Source organism: Magallana gigas, chromosome 6 (genome assembly GCF_963853765.1).
Source record: "Magallana gigas chromosome 6, xbMagGiga1.1, whole genome shotgun sequence".
Taxonomy (NCBI): Eukaryota; Metazoa; Mollusca; class Bivalvia; order Ostreida; family Ostreidae; genus Magallana; species Magallana gigas.
Window position 1 is genome coordinate 56,206,705 of NC_088858.1, and position 16,412 is coordinate 56,223,116.

The 16,412-nt window shown below is 37.2% G+C and overlaps 1 protein-coding gene across 11 annotated transcripts in view; it reads left to right on the top strand.

Moving 5' to 3' along the window:
* LOC105335531 (leucine-rich repeat-containing protein 49) overlaps positions 1–16,412 on the top strand; it is a 46,089-nt gene that overhangs the window by 4,676 nt on the left and 25,001 nt on the right. For 5 of the 11 annotated variants that reach the window (XM_034470031.2, XM_066087932.1, XM_066087934.1 and 2 more), the window contains 4 exons: positions 3,526–3,652; positions 13,699–13,872; positions 14,218–14,238; positions 15,493–15,598. In XM_034470031.2, the coding sequence (XP_034325922.2) occupies positions 3,526–3,652; positions 13,699–13,872; positions 14,218–14,238; positions 15,493–15,598 (428 nt within the window). Of the gene's footprint in view, positions 1–2,442; positions 2,567–3,525; positions 3,653–4,496; positions 4,514–6,514; positions 6,581–10,752; positions 13,041–13,698; positions 13,873–14,217; positions 14,239–15,492; positions 15,599–16,412 lie in introns of those variants that run through there. The other 6 variants (XM_034470033.2, XM_034470038.2, XM_034470037.2 and 3 more) reach the window with 6 other exon arrangements.

Below are 16,412 nucleotides of genomic sequence, written 5' to 3' on the forward strand. Positions count from 1 at the left end.
TTTGATGCTAAGTTTGGTTCTCTATGTCTTCTGGTTTGGAGCTGGGGTGGTGGGGTAGATTCCTTAACAATGCATAAGAATGAATGAGCAAAGAAAGATAACTGCATAAGAATGAATGGGCAAAGAGAGATAACTGCTGAGAATGTTAATACCATTGTATACATGGAAGGCTGTGCAATATTTATCCTTTGGGATTTATTAACCTTCCACAGGAAGAAAATCCTAAGCTTTATCTTTATCTGTCACATTGAGATTAATTACTGCACTGCCTATGTCTGCAAATGAACTTTGTTTTGAAGTTAAGGTCAATTTTGATTGATGTGTAGTATTGTGTACATTCTTTGAAATATGGATTTAAAATATAATATTCATACTTTATTTTGGTTAAAATACCGTACACAATGATTTATGATAATTTTATTGAATTCTAAAATCAAGATATATATTAAGATATCCCTTTTCACTATTTTATTTTTTAATTATTTATTTAATTTTTTTCTGCCTTAATGCTGTTAATTTTAACAGGTAATCAGATAATAACCCCATTCTGTCATTTTTTAAGAAAAAAAAATCTTATTGTAAATTTAAAATAAAAGGATGAGAGAGCAGAACAATTAATCTCCTGGAATTAATTATCTTGCCTGCTGCAGAAAATTTAGAGGCTTATCTCTATCTGTCATATGAAGATTAATGAACACCTTTGTCTTCAACTGTTTGTTTTGAAGTTGAGGTCAACCCTGGGTGATAATTTAGTTTTTTTATATAAGACATGAGGTTATCCCTGTTTAATGCAGATACAAGGTTACTATTTAGAGTTTTTGGACATTCAGGAATTACATGTACGTTATCTTGAAATTTAAAAAATACAGTTGCTACTTATAATTTTCATTTTTTTTTTTACCACCTTATATATATTGCAGTTCTTTACATCTTATGCCGGGCATTTATTTTTCATCATTGTTAATATAAAGAGGATGGAATTCAAAGTTTTTTTCACTTCTGTATATTAATTGTCATAGCGGGGCCCTTTCTGACTGGTCAGTTTTCTATTTTTATAAGTTTGGACATCACTATACCAGTTAGTGGAGGCATCTTGACTTATTCTGTAAATTGGACTTGATTCGTGTTAGTTGGTTCATCTTAACTTATTCTGTGAATATTGGACTTGATATGTATAAGTTGGCTCACCTTGATTGGAGATGATGTCCTGTCAGTTTTGTTTCACTGTGTTGTTTGGTGATTCATTTTGAATGGACTGATGTCACTATCCAGCAGTTGTCTCCCCTGATTGCCCCTCTGTGGTTTGTTTACTGTTGATACATATTGTGTAATGCAGGACAATTCCTTGACTACTGCCATGTATGAATCAAGTGTCTGAGAATAGTACTTGTACTCGAGTGTATTAATCTTGAATAAGCACTCATTTGATTCCATGTACTCACGAGTCTGAGATATGCCGATAGATATGATAGCTTATCACAGAGAATATGACAATGAATGGGAGTAGATACATCAGGAAAAAACTGAACATTTCAAGCATAAGATTATGGTTTGAAATCTATATACAACAGCTGCGTGAAAAAAATCTGAAATCAATGAATAATTTATAATCTTAATTTTTGAAAGATAGAAAACTACATATAAATTTTGTCTCAAAACCTGAGATATTTATGCAGATATTCCATGTACTCTTTTGTGAAGAAGAATTTATTTTCATTAGGTATACTATACTCAGAAGAAATGGCCCATATCCCCTATATAAGATTTTCCTGATTTCTATTTTGAATTTGGACTTTAAAACACATTAACTTTGGTATTGAATTGATTTCTAAATCTACAACATCAAGTTCTTTCAATGGCCAAGATACAAACAAAATTATACATTTATAAAGACATGTCAGTGAAGACAGAATTGAGGGTGTAATTTCTTTTGACTGTTGGGGTATGTGTGACTAATTTCTTTGTGGGGTATTTTAAGTTCCTTGACAAACCTTGAGGTCTAGGACAGAGCAGCTATCAAAACCAGCTATCTCTCTCGTCTCTCTCGTCAAGTATCAGATGGGTTTTATACTGTAGACACAGGACAAGTTTTGTATTGATGAAATAGATAACTACACAACGTTTGACATTATTGGTGGACATGTAACAATTTCACTGATGGAAATGTTTCTGATGTTGTGAGAATATGACACAGCAATTGTTGTTGCTGAGATACTCTGAGCTATCTCGAGATAAGAACTGACGTCACTGTGGTGGGGATACTTTGAGCTATCTCGATATTTGGACTGACATCATTCATTATAGGGGGATACTTTGAGCTATCTTGAGATTAAATCTGATGAAATTGTGGTGGGGATACTCTAAGCTATCTCAAGATTAGAACTGACGTCATTGTGGTGGGGATACTTTGAGCTATCTTGAGATTAGAACTGACATCATTGTGGTGGGGATACTTTGAGCTATCTCAAGATTAGAACTGACATCGTTGTGGTGAAGATACTTCATTCTGGAAATGAATTACAACAGAAACGTCAGAAAAGTCCCTCTGAGGACATTTGTACTCCCTGTAAATATTTACGGATATATAAACAAGTTTTATTTATCTTCTTCAACTCTACATCCTTATTTATGTTAGGATTTTGATATGGTATCAGTTGTATAATTGTGTGTATAGGATTTATGTTTACTGTTTGAAAGTCATCATTGTTTGTGTGTTTGTTGGTGTATTATTTTGTCTGTGTAGGTAGTGACTTCATCTCACTCATGGTGTCCATGCATTTATTTTATGCAATCAATGTAAGCTCTTTGCTTTGATAGTTCTGTTGAAGGTAGCTGCAGGTCTGTAGCTCTTGGTCTGAAAAAATTCAGATTGACAACCTGGGAGTTACAGTGTGGCGCATTGAAAAAATTGTGTATTTATTGTGCAGAGAAACTTTCGCTAGTTTTGGACTGATTAACCTTATTTATATGCAAATTCTGTAAAAAAAAATTCTGCACAATAGATACATTTTTTTTTCAATGGGTGGCACTGTATCTCCCAGGTCGTCCATTGGAATTTTTTCAGACCAGGAGATACAGACCTGCAGCTATGTTAAATGCAGTCAATCAAAATTTTGGATGATTTGTTACTTATATTGATAACGTAATATTTATTCACAGAATGACTTGTAGTAAATCTGATACAGTGTATTATACATCTGACTGATTTCTGATACTAATCAAACACTCTCACTGCTATCTTATGTACCATTATACATCTGACTGATTTCTGATACTAATCAAACACTCTCACTGCTATCTTATGTACCATTATACATATGACTGATTTCTGATACTAATCAAACACTCTCACTGCTATCTTATGTACCATTATGTATACATATGACTGATTTCTGATACTAATCAAACACTCTCACTGCTATCTTATGAACCATCATTACAGTGAACAATGACTTCATGCTATACACTGTCATTACTTGTGCTCAGTGGATTGTGCTAATTTTATACTCCCATTCTCTGTTTCAGATTGTTGAGAGATCTGTGCAGCCCCAAGAACAAGTTGTATTCCGCCCCACTCAGATCCCAAACAACGACATCATGATGAAACGCTACCCCCAGGGCCCTCCAGACTTCACCCTTAACCACATCGCAGGTAGGGACCGGCTAATGTCTCACACACACAAACACTCAGACATTGATGGGAGGCTGTAGTCAGGACAAGCTATCCACAAACTTCTGCCTGGAACAACATATTAATTGTGTGGTCTGCTTACTTTGAAACAAAACCCTGGGGCTGGGTTATCAGTTATATTGAAGTGTAGCTCGGTAAATTACTCATTTGAGTCTATGTTTTAAAGAATTACAAATATTTCAAATAAATTTTTTTTTTGCTAATTATGAAATTTCAAATGACTAATTCAGAAATTGTTAAACATCACATCCTTCCTCTGTTTACTGAAAGGCTTGAAATCATGAATACATTTAACATTGTAATGAAAAAAGTGGCTCTAAATGATGCTAATAGCAAGGTTTATAATGGGTTTGGATGTTAACTAAGTGAAATGATAACATTGTTTTCAACACAGTGATTATAAGTTAAAGCTAAAGGGATGTTGTGGATAGCTACGAAGCCATGACTACACAACCCCTGACCTTCACCTCTCTGTGACCTTGGTGACCTGTGTTGATGTTGTAAAAGCACTGCAGCAAAGGAAACAACTCCAATATCTTTTTTACAAATTCAAAACTCATGCTATCTTCTATTCTTAAAATTTTGTCTGTTCAAACATTATATGTGTATAACACAGGTATATAGAGGAGATGAAATTGCCATCTGATGAAATGAAGAGAATCAGTTACAAATATAATTTTGAAAGAAATTGCAGTAAAATACTTCTCCTGATGCTCATTCAGATGGCATTTCCATCATTCTGAATGTGTTCGATATTGTGAATCTCTTCGCCACTGTATGCCTCTCTTTTGCAATTTTTTTACAGTATAATGAATAACCGAGGTAGGTAGACACAAAGGTTGGTCACAACCAAGCACAGTTACTCCCCTTTTTGGTGACTAATGATACAGCACTGGGAACGGAGCAAGTTTTATAAAATCACAAAGTTCATTTCTCCCTCAGCAGTCAGAACACTGGATTATCACACCTCTAACAGGACACGTCACCCCAACTGTGTCTGTCGTTAGATACAGCCTGTTAGTACATTCTGTGGACTGGACACACTGTCTTTAGGTACATGTACATAATGTGCAATAACACTCCATTCTTATAAAGTCCCCACTGTGTATGGACACATCACTTTATTGTTATGTCCCTCTGTATTTGACTTATTGTCCTCACTGACACAGGTTTTATCAAACTTATAATGCTATAATTGTAAAGGTCCTTCAAGTGTATTGAACACACTATCCCTTCTGTATGTCAAACACACTATAATTAGGTCCCTTATGTTGTATTGGACACATTATCCATAGAGACCATCTGATGTATTGGACACACAATCCCTTTTGTGAAATGGACATACTATCCATATGTCCCCTCTGTGTATAGGATACAATATCCTAAGGACCTTCCGTGTATTGGATACACTATCCTTAGGTTCCATCTGTGTTTTGGATGCACTGTCCATATGAACCATCTGGTGTTTTGGTCACACTATTCCTTCTGTGTATTGAAACACTTTCCAAAGGTACCCTATGTTGTATTGGACACACTATCCATAGGTACCATCTAGTGTACTGGACAGATGATCATGTCTGTGTATTGGATACACTATCCATTGTTACCTGATCTGGTGTGTTGGATGTACACTCTTCTTAGATCCCATCTTTGTTTTGGATACATTATCCTTAGGTCCCTCCAGTGTATTTGACATACTATCTGTAGGTAACTCCTGCATATTGGACACACCCTCCCTAAGTCCCATCAGAGTATTGGACACAATATCCTTAGGTCCCTCCTGTGTATTAGACACACTATCCTTAAGTATCTGATTTCATTTATTGGATACACTATCTTAAGGTTTATCAGCAATACCATCTTTATTTTTGTTGTTTATAATGAGTAGGATCTTTTTTTAAAATCTTTAGGAATTTAGGCTTTTGGATTATGAATATGCTTTTTAGTGGATAAAAATGTTCCATCCATATGTTATTCTGTTTACATTTGTCAGCAAAGTTTTCTGATGGTGTTTCAAGCATTTGAAATCAATGCAGAAGTCCAGTGCATTTTTTATGAGCAATAAATTGACATTAAGTTTGGTTAGGTTCCGAGACACTGGACATTTGTGAGCCATGGGATCCATAGGTAAACTTTGTTACCTACTAACCTGGGCCTGTCACCAATGCTCCATTGTCTGACCTACTCTGGACTCCCAGAACACAGTGTATTCCCTGGAATAACGAGTCCCTAAAGTCAGATTACTGCTAATCCACAGACCGAGTTCATAATGGGGATTAGCAGGGATTAACAATGATTGTTACCTGCCTGATACAAATTAAATTTGCTGTACAGGTTTAAATAGTGTTATTGCAAGAGAAGAGAGAATTAATTGAATTTGTTCTGGGAATGTTTCACTGGAATCTTGGGGTGTCTTGGGTTGTGAAGTGATGGGGGAAAATCAAGAGTTGACAAGCCACTTTTCCTCTTTCTGAAAGAATCGCACAGGGGTAGCTGGTGAGTTAGGATTCTGGTCCTTGATAAGTGAAGATTACAACTACATGTATGTATATACACATTCATACTTTTGGTAGTGTTAAACAGTATAAGTTTAGTATGTTCAGTAGCCATTAACTTTGTAAACCTTATATGATATGTGAAATATTTTAAATTTCAATCAACCTTAACAAAGCTTATTATTGATGAGTTAATATCTAGGACAGTTTGAAGACTTGTGTTTAACGTTGGTCATTAGTACATAGGTACATAGTAAATATAAGTTACCTTTATAAGTATAATTAATGTAGACGATTGTTTTGGCAGTAATGGTAGCCATTTTTGCAGGGTGTTTTAAGGGGAGAATTTGCTGACCCCCAGGGATGTTCAGGATGGGGACAGCAGTCTCATCAGGTGGGTCCACAGGTGTGATTTGCACCTGCACTTCCCCCTCCCCCAACCCAGCCGTTGATCTATTTGATCTACATGTGTGAATTGAACCCTGACTCCCCTCTGTCCCACCAAACCTATGGTCTAGTGGGTACACAGATGTGGATAAACTGCACTCCCTCTACCCCTCCTCCTCCCAACCCTCAATCTTTGGCGTCTACAATATCTCCTTCTCTCCAAATAGTCCACAATTGACACTGCACCCCTTTCCTCCTCCTCCTCCTCCCCTTTCCAAACCCTTGTTTTACGTATGTCCACAGATGTGATTTGCATGTACACACAAGTTTCTTACATTATTTTTCTCCCCCTTCTTGGTCCCCTTTCCTAAGCACTGTCAGAGGGTCTACATGTGTGACAGGCCCTGTACTCAGGTTTCTTTCGGCTCTCACCCCCCCCCCCCCCCCAAAAAAAATATTTTTATAAATAAAAAAACAAAAAACAATACCAGAGATATCCCTAATATCTTTTGTTTGAAGGTTTTTGCTGACATTAAAGTGATTAGACCAATACAATAGTTTTTTTCCTCTGATTACATCCCTGCCCAGGATGCATCCATATTTGATTAGCCCAGTTCTGGAGTTTCCTCTCCTTCATGCCCTAAACAGTATCTGGAGACCCTCCTCACAGGCAGTGTTGAACACAGGTCATTGGTTAGAATCCCTCCCAATATACAGGTCAATGGTTAGAATCCCTCCCAATACACAGGTCAGTGGTTAGAATCCCTCCCAATACACAGGTCAGTGGTTAGAATCCCTCCCAATACACAGGTCAGTGGTTAGAATCCCTCCCAATACACAGGTCAATGGTTAGAATCCCTCCCAATACACAGGTCAGTGGTTAGAATCCCTCCCAATACACAGGTCAATGGTTAGAATCCCTCCCAATACACAGGTCAGTGGTTAGAATCCCTCCCAATACACAGGTCAGTGGTTAGAATCCCTCCCAATACACAGGTCAGTGGTTAGAATCCCTCCCAATACACAGGTCAATGGTTAGAATCCCTCCCAATACACAGGTCAGTGGTTAGAATCCCTCCCAATACACAGGTCATTAGTTAGAATCCCTCCCAAATACCAAGGTCATTGGTTAGAATCCCTCTCAATACACAGGTCAGTGGTTAGAATCCCTCCCAAATAACAAGGTCATTGGTTAGAATCCCTCCCAATATACAGGTCAGTGGTTAGAATCCCTCCCAATACACAGGTCAATGGTAAGAATCCCTCCCAATACACAGGTCAGTGGTTAGAATCCCTCCCAATACACAGGTCATTAGTTAGAATCCCTCCCAAATACCAAGGTCATTGGTTAGAATCCCTCTCAATACACAGGTCAGTGGTTAGAATCCCTCCCAAATAACAAGGTCATTGGTTAGAATCCCTCCCAAATACCAAGGTCATTGGTTAGAATCCCTCTCAATACACAGGTCAGTGGTTAGAATCCCTCCCAATACACTGGTCATTGGTTAGAATCCCTCCCAATACACAGGTCATTGGTTAAAATCCCTCCCAAATAACAAGGTCATTGGTTAGAATCCCTCCCAAATACCAAGGTCATTGGTTAGAATCCCTCTCAATACACTGGTCAATGGTTAGAATCCCTCAAAATACACTGGTCATTGGTTAAAATCCCTCCCAAATACCAAGGTCATTGGTTAGAATCCCTCCCAAATACCAAGGTCATTGGTTAGAATCCCTCTCAATACACAGGTCAGTGGTTAGAATCCCTCCCAATACACTGGTAATTGGTTAGAATCCCTCCCAATACACTGGTCTTTGGTAAGAATCCCTCCCAATATACAGGTCAATGGTTAGAATCCCTCCCAATATACAGATCAGTGGTTAGAATCCCTCCCAATACACTGGTCATTGGTTAGAATCCCTCCCAATATACAGGTCAATGGTTAGAATCCCTCCCAAATAACAAGGTCATTGGTTAGAATCCCTCTCAATACACAGGTCAGTGGTTAGAATCCCTCCCAAATAACAAGGTCATTGGTTAGAATCCCTCCCAAATACCAAGGTCATTGGTTAGAATCCCTCTCAATACACAGGTCAGTGGTTAGAATCCCTCCCAATACACTGGTCATTGGTTAGAATCCCTCCCAATACACAGGTCATTGGTTAGAATCCCTCCCAAAATAACAAGGTCATTGGTTAGAATCCCTCCCAAATACCAAGGTCATTGGTTAGAATCCCTCTCAATACACTGGTCAATGGTTAGAATCCCTCCAAATACACTGGTCATTGGTTAAAATCCCTCCCAAATACCAAGGTCATTGGTTAGAATCCCTCCCAAATACCAAGGTCATTGGTTAGAATCCCTCTCAATACACAGGTCAGTGGTTAGAATCCCTCCCAATACACTGGTCATTGGTTAGAATCCCTCCCAATACACTGGTCTTTGGTAAGAATCCCTCCCAATATACAGGTCAATGGTTAGAATCCCTCCCAATATACAGATCAGTGGTTAGAATCCCCCCCAATACACTGGTCATTGGTTAGAATCCCTCCCAATATACAGGTCAGTGGTTAGAATCCCTCCCAATACACTGGTCATTGGTTAGAATCCCTCCCAATATACAGGTCAATGGTTAGAATCCCTCCCAATATACAGATCAGTGGTTAGAATCCCTCCCAATACACTGGTCATTGGTTAGAATCCCTCCCAATATACAGGTCAGTGGTTAGAATCCCTCCCAATATACAGGTCAGTGGTTAGAATCCCTCCCAATACACTGGTCAATGGTTAGAATCCCTCCCAATACACAGGTCAATGGTTAGAATCCCTCCCAATACACAGGTCATTGGTTAGAATCCCTCTCAATACACAGGTCAGTGGTTAGAATCCCTCCCAATACAAAGATCAGTGGTTAGAATCCCTCCTAATACACAGGTCATTGGTTAGAATCCCTCTCAATATACAGGTCAGTGGTTAGAATCCCTCCCAATACACAGGCCAGTGGTTAGAATCCCTCCTAATACACAGGTCATTGGTTAGAATCCCTCTCAATACACAGGTCAGTGGTTAGAATCCCTCCCAATACACAGGCCAGTGGTTAGAATCCCTCCAAATACACTGGTCATTGGTTAGAATCCCTCCCAATACACAGGTCAGTGGTTAGAATCCCTCCAAATACACAGATCAGTGGTTAGAATCCCTCCCAATACACAGGTCAGTGGTTAGAATCCCTCCCAATACACAGATCAGAGGTTAGAATCCCTCCTAATACACAGGCCAGTGGTTAGAATCCCTCCCAATTCACAGGTCATTGGTTAGAATACCTCTCAATACAAAACAATGCTGACAACTTATACAGGCAAAAACACTGTCACTATCCAGTAGCTGGTGTCGCTTGTTTGTTAAGTTTTTTAAATGATGGATATTTAAAGTGGTATGGGACACCTGCAAAATGTGGATATAAGTACATTATAATCAAAATACTTTCACTGGTTTTGAATTTTTAAATTCAACATTATTTAACCCAAAAACTTGTTTTAAAATATTTTGGAAAGGTAAAAATTTCAAAAGCCCCAGCGGATTCGAACTTACTACTAACAGATTTGTAGTGAGTGCTCTAAAGCATTACGCTACGCTGCATGATAATTACCGGTAGATAACAAATTGGGGGGGGGGGGAATTATACTTGATTTTATTATTTATTTGGTAATTAAAGTATGTAACAAGATGGATCCGATGTGTCCCATAACACCTAAACTGATTCGTGAAACTTTCAGTTAATGAAGCATTCCATTGCTAATGAATGTGTCATTAATGTATGCATTCCAGAACTGAAGGAAGGATGTAATTAAAATCTGCTTCATATATATATTAGTTCTATGATTTTCAATATAGACAATATCTGTTTTGTTGGAGTGAAAGTACAAATGCATTGTCTTCTAGCACCAAGTTCTCAAATTGAGTGCACCCCATGTTTACACACATTGATAAGTCACACATTGAAACAAAAGCAACTAGTGATACATGTCTAATAGGTCCTGTAGATGACTTTCACTTCAAAGAACCTGACTCTGCGGATTCACTTAGAAACTCATTCACAGCGGTAATGGAGAGGGTTTTCTGATTTCTGTCATTTTCCTCTCAATCATTGTTTTAATGGGAGTGTCCAATGAGGGATAGTAAACAATGTCACAACCTCTTTAGTCTTTTTGTCGGGGTTTTGTGAAAAGTAATCTTTCTGAATTCCAAAGAAAACAAATACAGTAAGCCCTGGCTTAGATAAGGCACGGATGAGATTGACTCGGGAAGGCTGAGCTGGTCCCCTATTGATGGCTGATTCCCGGCCCCCGATATTATGGGATTAATCACAGAGTCAATAGGGTTGTCATCATTTTGAGAGGCATTTAAATACGACAGGTGATACACAGATCAGACAGGTGGGGAGGGATATATCTGTGCTCGTATTACAGGTCTGTAAGGGAATTAGTGATGTCTCTGAGAGTTCGAGAGGATCGCCATCTCATTGTGTGCTGATGATGTAGTGAGGGAACGGTTGGATGGATATACCCAAGTAGACTGTGGCGTTGTTGATTCAGTGATTCCTGCTGTACCCATTCATTCATTGAAATATTTCTGAGTTTTGAAATGTTTGTTTTTACACTATCTATATGGAGTATTATATAATCACTGAAAGATTTAACGTTCAATAATGTGATAATTGTATGGATTCCTGGAAGTGTTTTCCATTGGTTTCGATTGGTATATTCATTACATTTCCATTAGAGTCTGAGTAAATTTGATTTGCTGAAATTTGCAGGCATTTGTTGGCAGTGCATATTGGATAGGAGTATTTTTTTTTTTTTCTAAAGTTATTATGTTTGATGAGCCGTTAGGGTGAATATCACAACAATAAAGATACGCCTCGTGAGCATTTATCAATTTATTAGATAATCTGAAGAGTGAGAAAGTAGAGCTTACTTTTGTGGGGATCTATTGATATTTCATATTGATAAGATATTCATCATTATTTTCACTGCAAGCAGGTAGAACTGGGTATTATAACCAATCAATATTTCTTACAAACTCGATCCTGAAAGTGTCCTTTTAAATGTCATTTTATCCACAACATTTTGCCGGACAGGCTACGAAGCTTTTGATTTTTCAATCAGATTTAAATCTTACCCCAACATTGCGATTAGGAACAATTTCTTCCAATGCTTCCTATTGATTTTAAACACACTACAATAGGATTTTCTCCATTTTATTGAAGTTTTTACAATAGAAAGATTTTCCACACTTTATAGAAGCTAATTGGCAGGGGATATCTGGTCTACATTTGCTGAAATGGTTTTGAGTTCTTTGGAAACATTTGACAGACTTTGTTTAAAGTTTTACAGGTTTTTTTTAATCATCGGAAATAGCGATTGAGATCTATAAACGCGACACAGAATTTAAAACTCCGATCTTTGATTCCCAGATAGGACTATCTCCAGACAAACTGCTGAAGAGTGTGTAAACTTCTCAATGTTATGCTAATCATAATGGAATCAGATATTGCATGTGTTGAAATAGAGATGATTTATTAGCTGGTCCTGGACTCGTGGAATCGGGATATTATTCACTGCCTAATAAGGATTGTGGGAGATATTGGGAGTTTAATTGTGATTATCATTTGAACTGTTTTTGATTTTTGACCAGCTATGAAAGGAATGTTTGGTTGATAAGATGAGATATCATCGTACAGCTTGACTGTTTAAAAGTTGGACGAGATATTCTTTTTCCTGTTGCTCTGTTGTTGGATATGAGAAACATTTGGTGCTCCGACATTGTGTGACTTTTCTTATGCATTGTTGGATGCTGGAATTTTTGGCTCAGAATTGTGTCACATGGGACTTGTTTTGAGATATGTAATGAGACTCCCTCAAATATGTCACATCATTTTGGAGAACTTGTCTCAATTTTCTGTGTGAATATTTTGACAAGCTGAATTACACAAAAGGAACCTTCAGATTGTAGTGATTTGTGATGATATTATGATTGACCTCTTTTTTTCATCTACAGGAAGTCTAGATGCATTGTGGGATATATATAACATGAAGCAACATTGGATTGTACCTTATTAAGATACAATTCAGTGTCATTTTTGTGTAAGACCATGTAATTAATCACCAGATACTCAGAATATCATGGGATTTACCGGTACATGAGAAGTACATGTTGATATATCACTTGATACAAACCCATCGTTGGTGTGATATATTTACTGTCAACTTTGTGAAATGACATGATACATTCATTGACCTTGACGTTCAAAAATATTTTTTGACTTATATATGACACTGAACATTCCATGACCTTGACCTCTTCATGATGAGATACAAACGCGAGCGGTCCAAGTCGAGCTCCAGTGTGGTCTCACTCAGTTATGAGGTCATTTGGATGCAGCAGCCCTCCAGGCTCAGTGGAGGTAAATCCCCACCCCACCCCTCTTGTACCACCCAAACTTCACCCCCACTCATTCACTCTTTGCCCAGTACCCCCTTTGCTCATCAAATCACCCACTAAAATTTTACTCACCTTTTAAGTCAAGGATATATTTCATTTTGACTATAAATAGTTTGTTAAAAACAGTTTAGAAATGTTAAACATGATCTAAAATCTTTGTTTCTTAATTTCATTTTAGAAATACTTTGCAAGTATTGCTCAGAAATTGCCATCTTCGCTAGCCAAGGGTTTCCGATACACTACGTTTATGAGAAGTGTAGTGTATCAGAAACGCTTGGCAAGCGAAGATGAGAAATTGCTTTAATACATTTGAACACATAATAAAGTGAGTCTGCTGAGGGAGAGATGGACAAAAGTTATACCCCTTTGTTATCCTGTCACTAACTAATAATCATCATTTCAGGACATTTAAATACAAAATTAATTAATAGCATCAGCTATCTTTATTTTCCTCATCAAAAGAACTTTAAGTATGGGTCAGGGCTGTGTAGATAGAGTCCACTAATGTAGAGATTTTCTGGTTGGGTGGTCTTGTGTTGTACGGCATCCCTTCACCTGATCTCACTCTGGGGCTGGTTTGATGACCACGGTGACGGGCCATTCATATTTTTTGTTTGCAGAGAAAATTCCGATTCACTATAGAGCCAACAAGCGGCCTATGGTGCCAGCACCTGCCTGTGCACACGACTATAGCACGCCCGATATCGTACAGGATGCGGAGGAGAGCGGACGAAACTCGCGCTCTAGCGCAAACCTGTCCCCAAAGACACAAAAAGCCCCCGCTTTCTTGCCAGGTTTGTAGATGTTTGCTTTTGCTCTCTAGATTTTCTGTCTTTTTTATTCGTTGTTTAATTTGTGTATGTGATATCTGCTGAATTTGTACACTCATGCACGCTGAACTGTGGTAGAGACGATTTGTTAGCGGTTATAAAACAGTGTTTGATTTATTTCTTTGCATTGTCTGATAAGTTCAATAGGTATGACTGGTATGTATCTAACACATTGTTTGAATCATTAATTGAGATTTAGTTTTCTATGAAGTAAATTAATTTATTGACCAAAGGTAAAGCATGCTCTTTTATCTGTTAATTTATACATGTAACTTGATTTGATCGTTGAAAAATAATTTGTCTTTTTAGAGGATTATTTTGAATTTTCAGGTAAAGAGTTTTCTATTTTCACCTCATAACAAACACGCAGGAGTGAAATTTATTGTGGTGTCCATTTAATACATGATATCTCCCAACCTGATTTAAACCTGTAAGATGTTCTCTACATAATTCCTCTGTAGAATCCAAAATTTGTCTCAAACATTCCTGTAATTGTTATAAGAACCCTGATAAAACATGTATTGAATTTAGACGTCGCTAGTCAGGTGAGTGTGCCGCGAGATCTTAGCCTGGGTACTTGTGGTCCCCAGTGTTTAATCGTGTCTGTATTTACCCATTAATCTTGTCTCAAGAACAAAATTGTCATAAAATTTCCAGCTGGGTGTTGACTTATATGTTCAAGAAAAGATTTGCAATTCACATCAGTTGAGTTCATTTATTGCTCGAGTTTCTGTGACAATTCTAAATAATCTCTTTTTGAAGGTTACCAGTAATTTAAGAAATAGTAGTACATGTACATGTATATGAGGTTAAGACTCAATAAGTCCCCATGATTGTTTATTGAATAACCTCTCAAACTATTCTCCTGGGCTGGGTGTGTTTTTATTTTTGTGTGTGATGACAGATTTGAATTCTGTCAACAAATTTAGAGTGGTTTATGCAAAGTTTATTTATTACATGTATTTGATAATTGAATAACTGGACTTGTATACACAATATACAGATGAGATGAGAGAGAATTTATCTCCTGTTACTTTATATATGCAACATGATACAAATTTAATTCCAAAAGTAAATTTGTCTGACTTGTTAATATGCTAAACCAGCCAATCTAAAGAGAAATAAAGCCATTCTGTAATATACTGGACAATTGTTGCAAAGATATTGCAAGATCAGCATTTAATGGACAGTTTTGTGTATCTTGGATATTTGTAAAATATGTAACTATTTATATGCAATGTTTTATATGTACATAGATAATGTCTCTTTTCTGGAGCATTATAAATTGACTTGTTTATTTACCCTTGCAATATGATTACATACAATCATGTATATTATAAGTAAAAATGATCAATGAAATTTTACCTTTAAGTTAATATCTACTAACTGAGAAAATATGTCACCAATCATTTGGTCCTATTTGCTGTATGTTCTATGAAACCAGTGTCACTGTGAATGCTGTATTGTCTACTTATTATTATGAATTATAACGTTTTATATTCTGAGATATTTGACCAGTCCCTTGGTCCTGTGTGCTGTACGTTCTATATATTTGTGTTTATGTGACTTCTGTACTATTTACAGGTGACAGAGTGATCTTCGCTGAGTCTCCCTCCGCCCCGGGGATCCCTGTCGTGTACAGAACTCCAGAGGAACGCTCCTCCAACCCAGACAGACTCAACCTAGATAGGTATATACAATCATCATGGAGAAGGCTTACATAGGCATTGCCTGCTGCCTAATCCATTGGTGTAATACATATACAAACTTAAATATGTTAAAATTAAATAAACTCAGGAAAGGATTGATCAACACACACATTAAAGTATCAAATAATTAAGAACATGAATTTATCTCAGAATTTTATTCAGTTAGGGAGGGGGAAGTGAGAGGGTACTACAGATTCTAAATCTGGACCAGAAGGCATAAAAGATTAAAGATATGTAGAAAGTCCTAAATGAACAATAACAAAATACAATATACTGCACTTGTTTGTGCAGATGCAGCAGTTGGGGATTTACTAAAGTAACAGGAGTTATCAATTTTTATTAATGTGGTTTGGGGGGGGGGGAATTTTTCAAATATAATTTCTTTCTATATTAGTTCTTTGTGTAATGGGTACTGTACTTACGAATAGACAAGTTGCCAGTGCAAAAATAAAGTATGGTATGATAACAGTCATTCTGTGGAATCATTAAAATTAATGGGGGCCAATTTTTGTGGATTGCTTAAATTTTACTGGTTCATGGGGACGTAATTTCGTGTGTTCTTTTATACCTACAAAAGGAAATATGACTTTATGACCCTAATTTATTAATTCGTGGTGGATGTTAATTTTTGGATGAAAGGTACCCACGAATTCCACGAAAATTGAGCCACCACGAAATCTAATGATTCCACAGTATTTTCTCAAGTAAGAATTGTATTTCTTCCTCATTTTTATGGCAGCAATTGCCTTTGAGCCATGTATTCAAGGTTTCATCCTCTAGACATCCTTATTGCTT